This window comes from Neomonachus schauinslandi, chromosome 5, assembly GCF_002201575.2.
Source record: "Neomonachus schauinslandi chromosome 5, ASM220157v2, whole genome shotgun sequence".
NCBI classification, from domain to species: domain Eukaryota; kingdom Metazoa; phylum Chordata; class Mammalia; order Carnivora; family Phocidae; genus Neomonachus; species Neomonachus schauinslandi.
In genome coordinates this window covers 147,493,899-147,514,117 of record NC_058407.1, presented here as the reverse complement: position 1 = coordinate 147,514,117, position 20,219 = coordinate 147,493,899, and the positions used below count along the sequence as shown (strand labels likewise).

The 20,219-nt window shown below is 41.3% G+C and overlaps 1 protein-coding gene across 1 annotated transcript in view; it reads right to left on the bottom strand.

Moving 5' to 3' along the window:
- SHISA9 (shisa family member 9) overlaps positions 1 to 20,219 on the bottom strand; it is a 281,171-nt gene that overhangs the window by 251,171 nt on the left and 9,781 nt on the right. The window contains exon 2 of the mRNA XM_021698292.1: positions 16,979 to 17,106. Coding sequence (XP_021553967.1) covers positions 16,979 to 17,106 — 128 coding nt within the window. The remainder of the gene's footprint in view (positions 1 to 16,978; positions 17,107 to 20,219) is intronic.

Here is a 20,219-nt window from a genome sequence, read left to right as displayed (position 1 = left end):
ATGTAAGGCAGGACGCATCTGCTCAAGAACTCCAAGAGGCTGGGTTCGAAATTCCTTAACCTGGACCTCAGGGCCTTCCATTCATCAGTCAGCGTCATCCCCCCTCACTCCCGGTGCCATCGCGCCTGCCCTAGCGAGGCTCATTCCTCGGCACCTGCCCCAGCTGGCTTCTGCAAATTGGCACCTCCATGAGCCCGTGTTTCCACACATCTCCTTCCTCACCAACCACATCCTCCTCCCTCAATACATCCCACATTTCCTACCTTGATTTCCTTCCCCCATGAATGATCCCTTGGTGCTCACCTACACCTACTTCTACAGGAGACCTTCAATAAATTTCATTATTAGGCCTAATCAGAGGCACAAGGCAAACACATCCCAGAAGGGCTAAGGCACAGGGAGGGAAAACAATGCAGGAAAAGCTGGCCAGGCAGCACCCAGAAGTTGGGAAAAGTGAGTGGGATGGAAGACTTGGACAGACAGCAGGGCAAATAATATCCAGAGGCTAGATCAGGCAGAACACTAGATTTGTTTCGACCTTTAGAGATTTGTTTGTTTCTCTTTTGGAATACTCAGCACCCATCCCCTACTTACTCGGCCCAACATCTCAGTTTCATTTTGGAGGCTCTCACCTCCCTTACTATGGGTGATCTTGGTGAGACTGTCATTCAAGGTACCTGCTCTCCCTCGTCAAGTGTCAAGCACGTGACTCAATGTGGGCCTACCACCCTCTCCCCTCAGACCTTAAATTTAAGTGGAGTGAGCACAAAGACAGAAAAAAAGGTCACAATGATTGACATCTGCAGGGGATCTCTGCTAAGACTGTACCATTAGCTCATGCCACCAGCCCTGCTTATTGCTGCCCAGGTTCCCACCAGCCCAAACTCTGCTCTTCAGATATTCCCTCAGTTTTATGAACTATCCCATTTTCTTCAAAAGAGCTCCTTTGTTGCATGAGTCATACGGCACTGATTTCTGCTGCTCGTAACCAGAACACCCTGATATGGCCCATTGACCCTAAACCTTGAAGAAGGAGGGATAGCATGCACAGAAAGGAGGAAAGAACATTATTAATAGCTTTGGCCTCCACTTCTTTTGTTAGGCCATTCTAAGGGGTGTGGCTTGTGACTTTAGAATGGGCATAAGGCAGATTCCCTAATCAATGAGGCCTGCCTGAGAGCAGAATGGATCGCCTTGGGACATAACGAGTTTACCACCAAAGAAGGGGATGAAGGAGGGTGAGGTTCACATTCACCCACAGCGTTCTTCAAAATTAGCTCTCCAGATGTTATTTCCTCTACAGATCCATGATTATTATACAAAAAGATGTCTAGTAGATATATCAGGTTGAGAAACATGGAAATGAACAGAATTGTTAATGGCTTCATAGCATTTATTCTGAGTCTCTAATGTGTTAATATGTTACTGAAAATCTCCAAGACGCAAGAGAGCATGGAGGTATTCCCAAATTTATTAGGCCAGGAAATGCTCATTTTGCAGAACATCTCAAAGGACTAGTGTTCAGTTGAACACCCACTGGGAAGCAGTATCACAAGGACAGATCAACCACTGAGACACAATATAATAGACGTAAAGCATGTAACACAGTGCGTAGTCACAGTAGGCTCTCAAAAATTGTAGCGATAGTCTATACTTAGTATCTCACTTTGCTCCCTTTCATTTCTGAATAGCATTTCTCTACATTTACTTATATAATCCCTTCCCTTCCCTCACCAGACTCTAGTCCAATTGGGCTTCCTTTATTTCCACAGGCATGATAAAGTATTTTCCTGCCTCAGGGCCTTTGCACATTCGGGTTTTCTGCCTAGAACACCACTTCCCCCTACTCGTCACTTGGATGGTTCCTTCTCATTCATTCTTAGGCTTCATTTTAATTATCACCTCAGTGATGCCAGCCTTGTTATTCTTGATCCTGTTACCTTCGTTGTTTCATCCTATGCATATCAAAAATAATAATTCTTACTTTTTTGATCTCCTGAATATAAGAACAGTTTTCCACCACTCATGTGTAGACTCTAGAGGTCGGAGATGTGGCTTGGTTTTTGTTTGTTTGTTTGCCCCATTAACACAGTATTTAGATAATGCAAGACAAACGTCTGTGGAATGAATGTGTAATCCAGAAGTCATCCTCTATATAAAGGATATTGAATAATAGAGTATGTCCCATTTTCAATGGCAGATTTACAAGAATGCATATGCGTTCTTCACATTGCCCTTTGTTACATCAACCATGATTGAAAAAAACAAAAACAAACACAGGATATACTATTAAGATACAGTCCTGGATTGGCATGCGTATAGGGAACTAAAAGGAATGTAGTTCTGATACGTAGTTTTGTGGGAGTATGACTTGATACACATAAATAGCTTAGAGAACTAGAGAACCTAAAAGAACAAAAGGTTATCATATGCCTCCAACTGTCCATTCACGTATTCATTCATTCATTCATTCAACAAAGGTATGCTAATCACCTATCATACATTCAAACACCACACATTAGGCACTACATACTTGAGACTCTCCCAATCCATCAATTTGGTTTATATCACCTCATTTTATATTGCATTTATCTTCCCTCATTTACAAAATCATAACCTTTTTTTTTTTTTTTTTTTAGAGAGAGAGAGAAAACATGCATGTGCAAACGGTGAGGGGAGAGAGAGAATCTTAAGCAGGCTCCAGGCCCAGCACGCAGCCTGATGCGGGGCTCAACGTGGGGCTTGATCCCACGACCGTGAGATCATGACCTGGGCTGAAATCAAGAGTTGGACGCTTAACCGACAGAGCCACCAGAAGCCCCCCAAATCATAAGTCCTTCGAGGGGCTTTTATCCTATGTGTGGCAGAAATAGGGGCATAAATATATAGCACACAAGCCACAGCCATGGCTGAAGAGTCTCACCACTCATTCCCATGGAGCTGGAATACAGCTGCAAAATCCCTTTCAACGCTCCACTTCAGGCAGCAGCTAGTGGTCATGAGTGATAGCACCCAACAGGAAACCTAGGTGCCTACTCTGGGTGGAAGAAAGAGCCCAGGCTTTGCAGTCAGACCACAGTGTGTTTGAATCCATGTAGCAGAAGGATAGTCTGGGCCAGTTTACTCTGTCAGATATAGATAATCCTACCCACCTTCTCTTTGTTAAGAGAATTAAATTCGAAACACCTGCCACACAGCAGCTATCCAGTAGATGTTACTGGTGCTCTTCCTTTTACCCCATGTAAACCTCATAAAGGGTTTCACATACAGAGTGATTGCTTAACAAAATGGACGGGCATGAACAGAAACCTTGCTGAAGCAAGCACAATGGGGCACAAAGACAGAAAACCAAGAAAATGTAATAAAAAAACAACTTCCTCCCTCCATCCCCTCTATCCACAACACAATCCATCCCATTTTTTTTTCCGTGCTTTTACTAAAAAGTATCCTGGGAAGCAGGAGATGCTCAGAGAGTTTATGATTGAAAATCCTAAGACTAAATCTTTTGTTCTTAAGTGCTTTTCTTAGCCTGACCTGATTTTGCTCCAGAGGTGAGGATTATAAGATCTGGTGGCATATTTGGGGCATTTGGGGACTCAGAGTCAAAGGGTGGGTAAATACTTGATCTTAACCATGGATAAGCCAGGGCTTAGAGCTTGCCATTGGATGATTGCCCAATTACAGGATATGAAATGAATCTGTGGGTCTATTGTGATTTTTTTTTTCCTTGTACCCACCACCTCCTCCCTCTGGATTGTTAAAACTTCCTTTCAAATATAATAATTAAATGTAGAACATAGCTGCTGGAGATAGAATACTCTGCTTGGCAATACATTTAAATCAATATTGTGATCCAAAGCAAGAGATTAACGTTACTTCGCCAGAGTTAAAGTTTTTTTTTTATTATTATCCATATCAACACACCATAGTCATTGCATAAATATTAAACACACCCAATTCCTTCCTTAATTTGCTTTCACGCTGATTAAATTGAGAGTCAGCACGGATAGGACATTAACGAGGTAATCTAAGATCCAAAGAAGCTGAAAGAAATGGAGGGAAACGCTATTGAAAAAAATCAGTTGTGATTAAATCGGTCGACTGGACTCTGAAAGCATTGTCTTTGTGTGACATTTCATAATTTCCAGGTAATGCTGGAATATCTGATCATGATCTTTTAAACGTATGCAACTTCTCTTAGCACATAATTTGGCATCTGCTAAACTCTGATAACAACACTGAAGGTTGAGTCCACAAGAAATCAAACCCCCATGGATTGACAAAGAAAAAGTAACAGTGGCAAATACTTGAAAATGTGCCCAGGATTGTATTGTGACAGCATTCACTTGATTAATTCTTATAGAGCATCTACCATGTACCAGGCACTATGCTGGGCAGGGGGGATACAAGTGGGGAACAAGACAGACAAGGTCCCCAGGATCATGGAGCTGACATTTTGGTGGGGAAGACACAAAGAAAACTAGTAAACAAGATGACTTTAGGGAGTGAGCTATGATGAAAATAAAATGGGGACCTAATAGAGAGGGATGGTGGTAGGACTTTTTATATAGGATAGGCTGCTTTCTATAGGGAAGGTTTCCCCAAAAGATAACAGTTTAGCCAAGACCCGAATAACAGGAAGGAGCATGCACTTGCAAAGATCTGGGGACAAGTGTCACAGGCAGATGGAAGAGCAAAAGTCAAGTTCCTAAGGTGGCAGTGATTCTGGTGTGTTCAAAGAAGAAAAAAAGAACTTGCTGTGGTGAAGTGAGATAAAGAGTAGAAGGACAAGAGCTCTGGCAGGTTATGTAGGATCTTGTAGGCATGTGAGGAGTTTGATATTTTTATTTTATTGCAGTGGAAATGAGCAATGGAAAGCTCAGTTGGATAGTGGTAAGCAGGTAATGTAATTCATGATGTAATGAAGGTGAAGACCAGAAGTCACTATACCCCCAAACTGCCCAATGCTCAAATGCTAGGTGGGGAAGCAAGAGCACTAGATCCGGAGTTCGGAGACTGGGGTTCTAGTCTTTGGAGATTGGGGTTCTAGTCACTTAGCTTAGACCAGTCACAACTAGTTAAGTGGCAGGGCTTCATTAGTCTATTTACCAAATATTTACTAATTGCCTACTATATGTTTAAGTGCAAATGTTGGGACCTAATCCCAGACCTCAAAGAGCTCACAGTCTAGTAGGATGAAATCACAACAGAATTAGCCCATTTATGCATATACTGGGGTATTCCTGGCTAATAGGCTATAGTCCCAGGTGAGAGATACATGCTTTGAAAACTGTAATTTAGAAAATGTAGCTTTTGCTTACAGAAGTTCTTTCCATTGCAAGTGACAGAAATCCAACTCAAGCTGATTGTTTGAAAGAAATTCATTCTCTTAGGTCACTAAAATTCTCACTTCAATTGTGGCTGGATCCAGGAACTCAAACAGTATCATCAGAACTAAACTCACTCTCTCCATTCTGCCTTTCTGCATAATAGCTTTATTCTAGGAGGTTTTCCACATTGTAGTGACAAGATGGCTTCCAGAAACTCCAGGAGAACATCTTCTCTTCCTTGCAACCCTATCAGTAAGTTATTTTCTCTCCAGTACAGCAACAAAATTGTGGACCTAGGTCTTACTGGGTCACCTGCCTAGTCTTGAACCCATCACTGTGGTCAAAACAACTCTGAAGAAAAATAACAAAGTTGGGTGACCAACACGATATTATTCCAAAATTTAGAATACACTATAGAAACAGGATACATTTGTTGGCTTATGACAGAGTCAAAAGCTCACACTTGGAAGAGGAGGATGAGATTAGCTGCACTCAAAACCTAGATGAGAAACTGTTCCCCCAAAAGAAACATCAAGGTGCTGTTACCCAAAAATGAAGCAATTTTAGGCAAGTAAAATTTATAGATGATGATTCAGTACTGTAAATTGAGGTGACCAGCTAACTGATCTCCGAATTTCTTTCTAGTGCCAAAATTCTATAAATTCTTTCACTCATTTAGCAATACACATTGAGCTCATACTATGTGGCAGACACTATCACAGGCACTGAAGATAGAACAATGAACAAAGTAGATGAAATTTAAGTATTTAAGTCATACATGGTACATACATGTTGAAATAAAATGAAATATTCTAGTTTACCTTGAATTAATATTATATGACGTAAGATCATGTTTGTATCTATAAAGGAGTTATTAAAGACAGAAGCAAGATTTTCAGTCCTATATTATATGAAGATTTTTATGACTATATGTATGTATGTCACATTCTTGTAAGTAAAATAACAATAAATACATGTTTTAAGAAGCATACCAGAATCTAAACCTCTAAGCTAATTAGGGAACAAAAATATTCACAGGGAACAATTTTTAAAAGCAAGTTTATGCAATGTCTTTGTTGGCTGTTATCAAAGAATTTTTTGATTGATGACCATCTTTGACTTTGAATATATGCACTAACATTTTCAAGTAATGTCTCTGAAGAATGAAGCACTTCCTCCATTCCTTGTTACTACTCAATAAAGGAGGTCAAATACCACATGCTGCCCTTGCACAACTTCCAATTCATGGGCTCTAGGCAAGTCAATATTTTCTTCAAAATGTCAAAAATGTCCAGGGCACCTGTGTGGCTCAGTCGGTTGGGCGTCCGACTCTTGATTTGGGCTCAGGTCATGATCTCAGGGTCATTCGATCAAGCCCCATGTCGGGCTCTGCATTCAGCATGGAGCCTGCTTGGGATTCTTTCTCTCCCTCTGCCCCTCCCCACCTCCACTCGTGCTAAATAAATAAATAAATAAAATCTTTTTTTTAGATGTCAAGAATATCTGAATATTTCAAAGAGTTTCGTTTGGATTACAGGTAAGGCATCAAACTAAACTAGTGCTGTACCAATAGCTATAAAGTCTATCCCCTCCCTTCACAACTTTAAGTCCATTTCAGAGAACTGCCAAGTAAACATGTATTTGTGATCAATTATTTTGTCCTAAATATTCAATAAAATTTTTAAAACAGTGTTAATCTGATAAGTTTCACTGCTGTAGAACTTAAAAAAAAAAAACATACATTTTCCTGGTCCTCAGTTTCATTACTTGTAAAATGCAAAGAATGGACAGAGTATAATCTCTATGAAGTCATATATGTATAAACCTACATACCTAAACACACACACACACACACACAAAGCCAATCTCTGTATCCCTAGCACCAACCCCCAGTATTTACTCAATAAATACTCATTCAGTGAGCAAACCATTTAAGGAATAATCAGTGATCCCCCAAACTGCAAATCCTTGTTCTCATTTTCAACGGATGGGAGGGAAAAGGAGAGAAAAAAAAAATAATAATAAGGACAGGCGAATAAGTTTTTCAAAAAACTAACACCTAATCATTTGATTAGGAACTGTATTTTATTTCGAGTATTTCTTACCTACATGTTGGGTGTTAAAATGCCCATACCATTTATAAAATGATGGTGATAGTATCTTGTAGTTATTTTTACCATAATTTCCCTTTCTTGGCAAAATTGAAAGTACAGGATGTGGATCCCACAGTTCTTCAATCTCTTTACAATTTCTAATCATCTTTGAAAACAAAAGTGGGATGAGCCAAAGGCAAGATGATTCCTGAAGTGCCCTCAAGCTCCAAAATTCTAGGAGATAAACTTTTCTTGCTGGGTCGTTTGAACCATATAAGTGCATCCAGGGAGTGATTCAGCACCATGGACAGATCTCCAAATACGAGCCCATCTTGGGGGACAAAGGGCTGGATTTAAATGCATAGAATACAGTGCAGGCTCTGCTTTGAACATGGCAGTCTTCAAGTGAGCATACAACTCCAAGCCTAATACCTAAATTAATGAGTTTAAGTCTCCATTTAATGAAATATTCAGATTATGATTACACTTAGTTTCATTAACTGCATTATCAGAATAATGTGATGGGGTTTCCTTTTCAACTTGTAATTAACTTTATTGAGAATTCTTATTGGGGTTTTTCAAGCAGCTTCCTAAAACCTTATTATAAATTATTTTAATATATGTATTATGGTATTAAACTATATTGCTTAATTTTGTATCAGCTGTTATTTTTTTAAAGAAGAAAAAATTCAACACTAATCTTGAAGAACAGCAAGCTGACTGAACTGAAAAGAATACTCTGAAAAGAATCTATATTCAACTCCTGACAGCTAATCCTGAAGTTTAGGTCTTCCTAAATATGGCATTTTTGTTTTCCTACTAAAAGCAATGTGACCCTGACCAAACAAAATCCCCTTCTCCTTTTATACAATTTGTATAAAACTAATCAGACCTGCAAGAAAGACCTATATTCTTTTTTTTAAGATTTATTTATTTATGTTAAAGAGAGAGAGAAAGAGCAGGGGAAGGGGTAGAGGGAGAGAGGGAGAAGCCTCAATTAGACTCCCCACTGAGCATGGAGCCTGTCATGGGGCTCCATCTCAGGACCCTGAGATCACAACCTGAACCGCAATCAAGAGTCAGCCACTCAACCGACTAAGCCGCCCAGGTGCCCAGAAAGACCTATATTCTAAAACTGATAGATCTCCCCTCGACCAAAGGTGGGGAAAATCAATACATGAAATTTTTCTGCTTTCTTTCAATATGATTCTTGGGAAGTTGTTAGGCTGTATTGCTCTCTCAGAACTAAATATCAATTTCTCAAAAAAAAGGGTCCTAATCTCTTCCCTCTCCTTCAACCCCAGATGTTTCAAGGAGGTCTCCTGCATGCTCCTAAAGCACCCTGACTTTTACTCCTACCATGCTTCTTTGCAATTACCTATTTATTTCACTGTCCCATAAACTCCAAGAGAATAGTTCCTATTTTTGTCTCATTCATCCTCATACCTCCAATTCCTAGTACACTGCCTGGCTCATAGCAGAATTATAGTAAGTATCAGTTAAATATTGATTGACTCAATGGAAATTTTAATGATAAAGAATCAGACAAACTGGCTAAGATCTGAGTCCTCCAAAACAGAAATAGTGACTTTATCTCAACTGGTCCATTTTCAAAGATTAGTATAGTCTAATACAGTGATTCTTAGCAGAAATCAATAAATGAGGACAAGAAAGAGAAGAAGAGATATAACTGGACCATCACCCAGTATAGGTCTTTGGGGAAGGTACAAGAAACGTCACGAATAGAGCACAAAGCTTAAAGCCAGACAGAGATGGGTTTGTGTTTGGACCCACGTATAGGATCTGAACTCCTTACCAAGTATGCCTGAGGCCTTGGGCAGGTTACTTAAACTCTCGGAGCCACAGTCTTCTCATCTATAACATGGCTGTGCAATACCTATTTCAATACCTATATCTGTTTTATTTTTTACTCCTTTTATATCCACGCTAAGTGTCAAAAACATAGTAGGCATGTTGCATCATTTAATCCCGATATATAAACAGAAATGCTCTCCCAAAGAAACTGTGTCCAAGAATAGGCTTTTCTGGGTATGGAAGTAACAGAACTTGGCATCTTTTAAGCTAAACCAGACACTGTGATGGGCACCTAGGCTTTCTTTACAAATAGTCCTACAGCTGCTTTGAAGCACTTTGGAAAAGCAATGCAAATTTAATTAGGCAATGCCATGTGGCCAGCATTAATAGCAATTTTTGAAAACAGCCCAGGAGGTGGTAGGCTTTGGTTTTTTTTTTTTCCTTTAAGGGCTCTGTTTCTCTGTTGCTTGCACATACACATACACACACCCTCACTCACACACCCTCACACATACACAATCTCATTTTCTGGGTGGAAACACAAGACATGTTTGAGACCATACAAATTCCTACAGGCCTAGTCTGCCACTGTAAATAAAATATTAAAATCAATATTCCTAACAGAACAAAAGCTCGTGTGTTTCAGCGGGAATCGAAGGAAAACATAAGACAGGAACAAATGTCTAAGAATGGTACAGCTGCTCCATCAGAGTTATTTCCTTGGGAAGAAATTGACAGATTCTTTAGTTCTCATTTGCATCAAAAACATTAGTAGTAACAAACACACACATGCACACACACAGATTGTGTTATCAACTGACACACAGAGTGAAAACATTTTCACTGTGAAATATCAACTGCACGATGAATTCGTGCTGGTGTGTACCACTGTCCCCTCATTAATGGACCACATTAGCACTAATGTTCACTCGCTCCACAAATAATAATGGTAGCGACCAACATTTATATGTTACCAGCCATTATGCTAAGTTCATTATATGTGTTAATGCATTTAATCCTCCCAACAATCTTGTATTTTGCTCCTTTTATAGTATGGGACACCGAGGTTCAAAAAATTAATTTTTCCAAGATTACATAGCTAATAGGTGAAAGAGCAGATACCCAGTTCAGTTACCCGAGACCTGCCAAGCCCATATTACCCACTCCCTCAATGCACGATCGCAAAGTCACATTGGATATGTTTAGCGGGCATCATCCACATCACAGACTCATCTGTAACACTGAATACTTCAAGAGAAAACCAGAACTCCTGATCCAAAACCACATATTGGCTCAAACCATTGCACTTGTTTTTAGCTACTAATGTTTTTAGCTAATCCAGTTATAGATCCAACCCCTCTTTTTTTTTTTTTTTTAAGATTTTATTTATTTATTTGAGACAGAGAGAATGAGAGAGAGCATGAGAGGGAGGAGGGTCAGAGGGAGAAGCAGACCCCCTGCCGAGCAGGGAGCCCGATGCGGGACTCGATCCCGGGACTCCAGGATCATGACCTGAGCCGAAGGCAGTCGCTTAACCAACTGAGCCACCCAGGCGCCCTCCAACCCCTAACTCTTATTAACTCTATAATTTACTGACCCAAGTGCCAAAACAGTAATAGTCATAGGTCCTCAGACGGAGCAGTTTTAGCCTGCCCAACTGTGGAAAAGAACGTTCACATTTCAGAAACAAAGAGTGTTGGTAGCTGCGGCTGAGTTGAAAAGAGTTAAAGCCTCACAGGAGTTGGAATTAGCCAAGTTTCTTCAACATTCAAAATCCCAAGGTTCCTGCTAACAGGTTCCAGTGGGATTCTTATGGCTCATAGGCTTGAGATTCATCCATCCATGCATGTGTCCGTTCATTCAACAAACATCTACTGAGCACTGTCATCTCACAGGAGATACAGGGGTGAATAAAACAGACACAATCCCTGCTCCCACCCCAAGAAAGCTTCAAACGGCAATCTCCACCCCACTTCTCAAGCATGGCCTTCTTGGAGAACCGGCCCCACCATAGTCATGAGAGGGGTCAAGATACTCTCCACCACATCCAAGTGATTGAACCAGAGTCAGACAGTCGATCCAGAGGAAGCCAGGTTACTGGCTGGTCAGAAACTAATCACATTTTGTCTCTCTGAAGAATATGAACTAAAAGACACAGCGATTACACGCATTAAAGACAAAAGATCGTGATGCTTTATTACTTACTCCACCTACTGAAGTCCCAAAAGTGGCCCTGATTCCCACCCTTCCTGAGCCTGGATATTCACCAGAAGAAACCCCCATGTGTATCCAACAAAGTCCAGGCTATGTAATCAGACAGACCTGGGTATGAATCCTACTTCCTCTGTCTATTAACTAGGACACCATGGACAAGTTCTTTCACTTTTAATTTCATTGTGGATATTTTCAAATAGACACAAGAACAGAATGAACCCCTATGTATCTGGCCACCCAGCTGCAATAATATTCTCCCTCTTCTGTTTCATCTGCCATCCCCCACAATTTTATGTTTTCTTGGTGATTTTTAAAGTCAACCCCAGTCATCGTGTTAGGTGAGTTCCTCAGTTTCCATAAATCTCAGTTTTCTCCTTCATAAAACAGGCATAACAATACCCCTTCCATGGGCTTTTTCACTCACTGGACAAAAATGTATGGGGCTGCTGTGGTGAGCCAGCCTGGTTCCCACAGCATGTGGGGCCGCTATGACAACACATAGCATTTGTTCTCATGGAGTTTATGTTGTAGGCATAAATAATGAGGAAGACAATTCCAGAGGGAAGAAAAGTTACAAAGAAAATAATGGGGAAATGGGGAACAGTAGGTGACTTGGGGGCCAGAGGGAAACAAGGAAGTCCTCTCCAATGAGGCAGCTTTGGGGGTAAGATGTAAAAGGGTGGAAGCCTGGGAGCCGGGTTCTGTAGGCGGGAAGCAACGCAAGTGCAAAGATCCTGAGGCAGGGTTGAGCTAGGCTGTTTGAAGGTTGTTTTCAGTACAAAACGAGCTAAGGCATCCAAAGTTTTAACACAATGCCTGGCACATAGCAAGTGCTCAATAAATGTTAGTTACTATTCCTCCTAAGGAAGGACTCCACAATATACTTGGAGTATATTTTGGAAATAGCTCTCTTTCCTACACTGCCAATTGATCTTTGGGTTCATCTAGCATATCCTTTATCAACTTCAACTCCTAAGGGGAAGACTTCCCCATTCTGCAAACACCTGTACCAGAAGGAGAGGTCATGTAGTGTAGTGCTTACAACACAGACCTTAGGGTCTGACTGGCCCTGTTTAAATCCCACCTCCATCATTGAGTAGCTGTATGAACTTTCAATAAGCCATTTAACCTCTGTGAGCCTCAGTTTCCCCACCTTTATGAGGTGAAAATAACAGTACCAAGCTAATAAGGTTTTGAAGATTCATTGTTTTGGGGGTTTAGATTGCTGTCTATATAAGTTACTGTTAACATTTCGTTATCTTACATATGTTTGAATCTTATACACCTCCCTGATTAGGAAATTCCCCGATTTTGAAAAGATATTTGGGAATATCTGGACCAGTGTCTCCAAAAGTCAACTAAACGACACCCAAGTACCTTTGTAAATATGGACAAATGAATGGAAATCCACTTGGCCCTAGACATGAGCTGTACAGCATCTTCAGAAGCTAAACCATGGATCTGCTTTGCATCTGGTTCCTTGTAAACCCACCTGGGAATGGTCCTGGGGCAGTAGGGGGTGGGGTGAGGCTGGAATGGGAGCCTGGTCTTTCTGATAGATTCTATATCCTGAAATATCAAGTTAGCATTTCTCCTCAGTTCAGGGTGAGATCTCACCTGCTCAGATTATGCTGCTAAATAAATAGGGGAACATCAATCCAATTCCAAAGAGGGGTTGCATGTTTGGGTGGAACCGGAGGGTACTCTGTCCCACGAGTCTATGTGAGAGCACAATCAGTATATCAACTGGTTCTATTCCAACAGTGACCAGGTAAATAATTTTATGTGGCTGTTTTTATAGACACTGGGAGACGCTTTTTATACTATGACAATAAAGGCTTTGTAATTGCTGCTGACTTATTTAGGGTTGTTTTCAGCCTTTACCACATCATTAAACAGTACTGCCAACCAAAATTCTACTATCAAGTTTGCTGTACTAAATACAATGCGGTATCCTGGAACAGAAAAGGGACATAAGGGAAGAAATATCATGAAATCTAAACATTATCTACAGCTCAGCTAAAAATAACATACTAATGTTGATTTCTTAGTTTTGACAGGTGTACACAGTAATGTAAGATGTTCACATTAGGGGGAAGTGGGTGAGGGGTATACAGAACTCTGGGTGTTATCTTTGCAACCTCTCTGTAAATATAAAAGTATTCCAAAACTAAAACTGCATTTAAAAAAAAAAAAAAGTGTGCTGTTAACACAAACGAGTTGAGAGACGTTGATCCGAGCTCTCTCCTTGTATCCACGGTCCTCACTCCCATCACCCATCCTTAAGACGAAAGGGAGCCTATATTTACCCTGCACTCCCAGAAAGGATGGGGAGTGTCACTGGCAGGCTGCGAGGCTGGGGTGGGGGAGACAGAAGCACGTTCATAGCACTTGAGGACAAAATGTGCCTTCAAAAGCAAACTATAATTATACAGAAGCTGAGGAGCGTTTGTGAAAAATCACTATCTCATCTGAATCTACATCCTGTTCATCAAAGAGGTCGAGGCCCTTTTGATTATCAGACTAAATATTTTTAGGCAATATCACTGAATGCCTGGAAAGAACATGAACGGCATCAGCTGAAGAAAAATCCATCTTCAGATAAAAAGGCAAGTCTTGCATATCACAGGAAAAATCTACCATAGGAAAATTATAAAGGAAAAGTGGCAAAATTTCCCCACATTGAAGCTTTCCACCCCCTTCCATTTGCCTCTACCCTAGTCCTTCCCCACTCCCTTCTTTCTCAATTGCCACTGACTTTGGATTCTCTTAGCATGTGACCAAAGCATAATGGGAAGACCAGAAAGGGGTCTAGCATTAGTATTAAGATGAAGAAAGATAAATAGTTGGAGAGGAGGATTATCTTAAAGCTATGTCGAGTGGATCACTGAATAGAGATAAAAATGACATTCAAGTTTGGGCTATCAAATTCCCTGTCAGTTCTGGTCACTTGAATGTTTAGTGAAGAACACCCCAACAATGGCATGATGGGCCCCTTTTCAGTATATCACAAATGGATGCATTTTTTTTCCACTTTTTGTAATTGTAAATCTTCATAGTTCCCACAATGTCCGGAAAAAGGTTTTATATTCAATAGATGCATTCTCATTCTGGCACCAAGAGCTGGTCTAACTTCTCAGTTGGACTGGATTCCTTCTCTCCTAGTTCTCTGTGGGTCAAAATGGGCTCTAGCAAACTGCATGGCTTCTTGAACCCCTGACAACTGATAAATACCAGTCATCGAGGCCTATCCTTTCAGTGAACTCCCAAAAATCACTCCTTCTCCTGAACATGTAAATTTTCCCTGTGTCTATAATATATAAATAGCTCCTGTGAATCAATAAAAAGACAAAATCATTATAAGAAAGCCTATCATTACTACCAAGTACTGAATTAGTTACAAAAATTGAACTGATTAATGGAAATCTGTGGAGGGGCTATATGCTTCTTATTTTCCAGATGTTCCCAAGAATTCTAGGAAATAGGACTGGATCAACCCAGTGGCAATATACAAAATTAACATCTTGTTAATGCAATGTTGGCATACACCTGGAATTCTCTTCTGTAGTCCACCAGGAATGCTGTGGTATACTTCTACCCAGTAGAATATTACAAGACACATTTCTTCTAATTAGTATAAATAGCACTGATTACTGAGAGACTCAGATACAGACTAAAAGCAAGAATCATAAATAGACCCAGTTAGTCCATCACGAGAGACTTCTGAATTACTCAGTGCCTGGACACCCATCTCTGAGCAGTAACTTGTTTTCAGTACAACTTTAAACAAAAGTCCCTTACTGAAACAAGATTCATTAATGTTCCTTGCCCTTTTGCCTGATGCAATGATGAAACATGGGTGACTTCAATGAGTTTGTTATTCCATTTGAGTGCTGATTCAAAAATCATCCTAAAGATTGAAACTTCACATGAGAAACTTGTTAACAGTCACCTTGTATAGCCAGGGACTCAACACCATTTCAACTTTGTCTCCTCCATGATGGTATTCGCTCACGTGTCAGGGCTGGAACCCACATACACCTAGGTTCAACTTATTTCCCAGTGACATCTGAAAGAGAATGTGCTTATTTCCAACAAAGCCAAAACTGGGCTCAGCAACTGCCATGTCAGAGTTGGTACAATTTACCATATCTTTCAGGGCTGTGAGATTCGGTCATAAAACTTCAATTGCTGATGTATTTGGCTCTAAAATGTGGCTATTTCTCATGCCATTCTACAACCAGGTTCATAAATAAATAATGTCGAATTATTTAATACAATGACACCTAAGACATTCTATCTGGTAACCCATTTCCAAACTGTGTAAACTGACTTTACAAATATACTGCAACATTTTTCCAAGGCTATGAAAAATTATCACCACGCAGAATCAAAGAATTTGCATCACCTATATCAAATGCCACAGATTTATTCCTCTACCCATCGAGCATAAAAATTTGCGGCCACAGTTAAAAACGATGATTCAGCAAATAAAACACCAATGCGGCTCTGCTAGTGGAGTTTCAGCCAAGGCAACCCAGTCTCTAAAATGCGTGATGTTTTTAAGAACCTCCAGCCACAACTAAATGCATCTTTTAAATTGTCTGGCTTTTGTTATTTTAAACCAAGCCCTCCACATTACTTTAATGTGGGGGTTACTTGAAAACATAATTGCTAGGAATAAACACAGTAGCACACTATTGTCAAAAACCAAACAATCTTCCTTTCCCCCTCCCATTAGTCAGTACATCAGCTCCATAATGTATATTGTATATAAAGACCTTTGAAAGGAAAGAAAAATTGAGGGAGCATACTGAGATCCCCAACTATGCTCTGTCAGCTCCAGAATATCTATGTAGCATTTTTTCCGCCTGGCAGAAAAATGGAAGGGAATTTGCTACTCTGAGTCACATGTACACACCCCAAACCAACATAACCACAGCTGAACACCCCACACACAAACACGTATGTGCACGTGTGTGTGCATACACACAGAGGGTAGTTTGTGATTTATTTTTGCCAAACTTTATTTTGATGAAAAAGAAGATCAAATTCTTCTGAACTACTATCTGTTCATGGAAAACAGCATGAAACCTAAAGATCACAACTGGTCTACCTCAAGAAGCAAATAAGCAAATGGGCCATTGGTTCACCGATTTCCCCATCAAGATGAACCAATAAAATGGGTTATTGGCTAACAGATTAACTATCTCAGATGAACCAACCAAGTAAACCATTGGTTAACGAGGTACCCAACCATCACGAACCAAACAAGAAGGCCATTCGTTAACAGAACCAACCGTAGGAAACCAACCAAGTGGATCACTCTTTAACCGAGAAACAAACCAAGTGAAATTGGATGAAGCCAAACACAGCTTCATCCTGGAGAGATAAAACCAAACTTCTAACTAGCCAACAAACAGAAAAGCTCTTAGTGAACCCAAACACAGACCATGAAATCTAGACACATGATCACTGCATGGATAACCAAGTGGGGCTGGGAATGGACCGCACGACTATACTTACGAAGATTATTTATGGGGGTTCTGGTATCCATGTTTTCATAATGCTGGACATGAACCACAATGTTGAGGTCCCTCTCCATGTGGTCAGTGTTGCAGTGGCCCTGTGGGCTCATGACATCTGCAAGGGCCCTGAAAGAAGAAAGAATTTAAATCTGTTCATTCCAAACACAATGACTGGCATCTGCTGTGCTCGGAGCACTGGGCTTATGAAGACGAGGCCCCTGACTCCATGAGCTGCCATTCTAGTTAGGGGTGGGAGGGGAAAAAAGGACGTAAGGGAGTAAAATGGTCACTGCAATTAGAGGTTACATAAGGACTTCGTGCAAAACAGTCCACACGCTCCTCACAATAGCTACGTAAGGGCAGTATCACCCACCTTGCAGAGTTGTTGAGAGGATTCAGTGAAGAATCTAATATGTCTGCACCCCATAAACTTAGTCCCCCTTCATAGCTAACGCTAGACCCCACGCTTCATGTACAGCAATGGCCCACTATTAGCAATAAATAACATTTATGGAGTACTTACCATAAGCCAGCCCTCATGCTAATCACGTTACAAGCCTTAATTCAACTAAGTAGCATACAAACACCTTCTGAGGTTTATTACTCCTTCTTTGCAGATGAGCAAAGGCTCAGAGAGGTGAATTAACCTGCTGAAGGTTACACAGCCAGTTGTACAGGGCTGAGCCAGAGCCTACGCAGAGCTCTGTATCCTGCGTGAATTGGGTTTCCTGCAGCTAGGGAGGATTTGGTGTGATCCAGCCACGCCCCTTGTTGGTGCCCCTCTTAATCAGTAGCTGGGATGAAGGGAAAGCATACAACCCGAGTCACCTACTGTGTTTTGGGCCCTTCCCATTTATCATCATGTTTAATCTCGCTGACGCTCACCCAAGGGTTAATATTTTTTACTATTATTCGACAAATAAGAAAACAAGGTGAGAGGTGTTAAGGGACTGTATTAGTTTCCCGGGACCGCTATAACAATGTACCACAAACCAGGTGGCTTCGAACCACACAAATTATGGTCTCACAGTTCTGGAGGCCAGAAATCCAAAATCAAGATGTTGGCAGGACCACACCCCTTCGGAAACCTACAGGGGGCCTCCTCCCTTGACTCTTCCTGGCTTCTGCCGGTTGCTAGAAATCTCCATCTTCCCCTGGTGTGTCTCCCACAGTCTCTGTCTTTTAAGGACACCAGTCATATCGGGTTAGAGGCCCACCCTGCTCCAGGATAACCTTGTCTTAAATCACGACATCTGCAACGACCCTATGTCTAAATCAAGATCAGGACTTTAAAAAAGATTTGTTTTAATGGGGGGAGGGGATGGGGGCAGGGCTGGCACCCAATTCAACCAGAACAGTGACCTTCACAATTAGACGTAAACTTAGCCAAGCAGCTCAATGTTTGCACACAGAACAGAACAGAGATAGCTGTCAGATATCACTCCTAAGGTCAGACCTCACCAACACATTTACTCCTCTTTACCTGCTCTCCATCGTATCTTTATTTAGATAGGATTATCCTGGAACGGTATAGACTGTTGCAGATATCATTGCACAGCTGTGTACTTTGACATGAGCAGTGTTTTTGCCATAAACCTCATTGTTTCTTTCTCTTTGCACAACCTGAGAGCTAGCCCTATTGAGAAATGTGAATCTCCTTCATGCCGTGGTTTCACGGTGAAGCGGCAGAGTATCAGCCCTGCTTATCCATTTCCCTGGTTAGGGGAACCTAGATGGTCAGCGCCACCCTCCTACCTCCGTACACAACCCTGCAGTAAGCATCCTCATCCATGCCTCCTCTCCAGGGTCCACCCCCACAAGCAATACTGCCATGATCTCAGATCCATCAGGATGCTCTTAACAAACCAGAACCCTCTGAATCCCCATCAAGGGAGAAAGGGAAGCAAGGTGAGCTCTTTGAGTGAGGCCCACACATACCACTTCTGAATTCAACAGGCCCAGTCCGCCTGCTGAAATTTAGCCCCCTAGAGCACCGATTCTCAGATAGTGGTCTGCCAACCAAGAACAAAACCCTCCCCCAAAGTACATGTTAAAATGCAAATTTTCAGAACCACCCAGACCCACTGACTCAGAAACTCCAGGGCCCAGGCCACCTGCGTTTTCTGCTGCACATTCAAGTCTGAGACTGTTAGGGTAACAGAGGCCCCGAGCTTGGGGGAGTGGTCGCTCACGGGGCAATGAGATAATGGAGAACTACAGGCGGGGAGAAGTGTCAGATGTGAGATACAGGGAACACAGCTAGAGTCCCACGTGAATTAGAGGAAAAGATTGAGTCCTCCAAGAGACAAGAGAATAGCAACTGCTCCCATTCATTCATTCATTCACTGAACAAACATCTACTGCCTACTCTGTGCCAGGCACTATTTAAGGCTCTGGGAATACAGCAATATGCAAGATGAACAAGACCACTGCCTGCCTGCAGCTTATATTCTAGGGGACAGGATAAGAAGTATGCATATTAAATAAGTCACCGAGAGCTGTGAAACTTAAATACACAAAAGTGTAACAGGATCAAGAGACACCGGTGCATACCAGCGTTATTCCAAACAGCCCCAAAGTGGAAAACAACCCAAATAAACGAATGAATGGATAACCAAAATATGTGATATGAACTGGAGTATGACTCAGCCATGAAAAGCAATAAGGTATTGACGCCTGGTACAACGTGAATGGAACCTAGAAACCTGATCCTCTGCAAAAAAGCCAGACCCAAAAAGCCACAGAATGGATGATTCTATTTATATGAAATGTTCAGAAGAGGCAAATCCATAGAGATAGAAAGTAGATGAGTGGTGATGGCCAGGGGCTGGAGAGAGGGAGGACTGGGGACTGGCTGTTGCATTAATGTATACAGACTTTCGATAATCAAAAGGTTCTGGGATCAGAGTGGTGATGGTTATTCAACTCTGTGACTATGCCAAAAATCACTGAATTGTACACTTTCTAAAAATTCTAAACAAACAGAGAAAGAGAGATAAGGTGGTCTGGAAAACCTTTCCTGAGGAGGAGACATTTGAGTTGAGCCCTGAATGGTGAGGAGGTGGTCACATAAAGATGATGGAAAGAACCTTCCTGGCAGAGGGAACAGCGAGTGCAAAGGCCCTAAGGCAGGAAAGAGATCAAATATTTGAGGTACAAGAAAGAAGGCCAATGAAGCTGGAAGATGGCCAATAAGGGAGGGAGCATTCAAGGTGAGGATTAACCTACCCATTTTATGG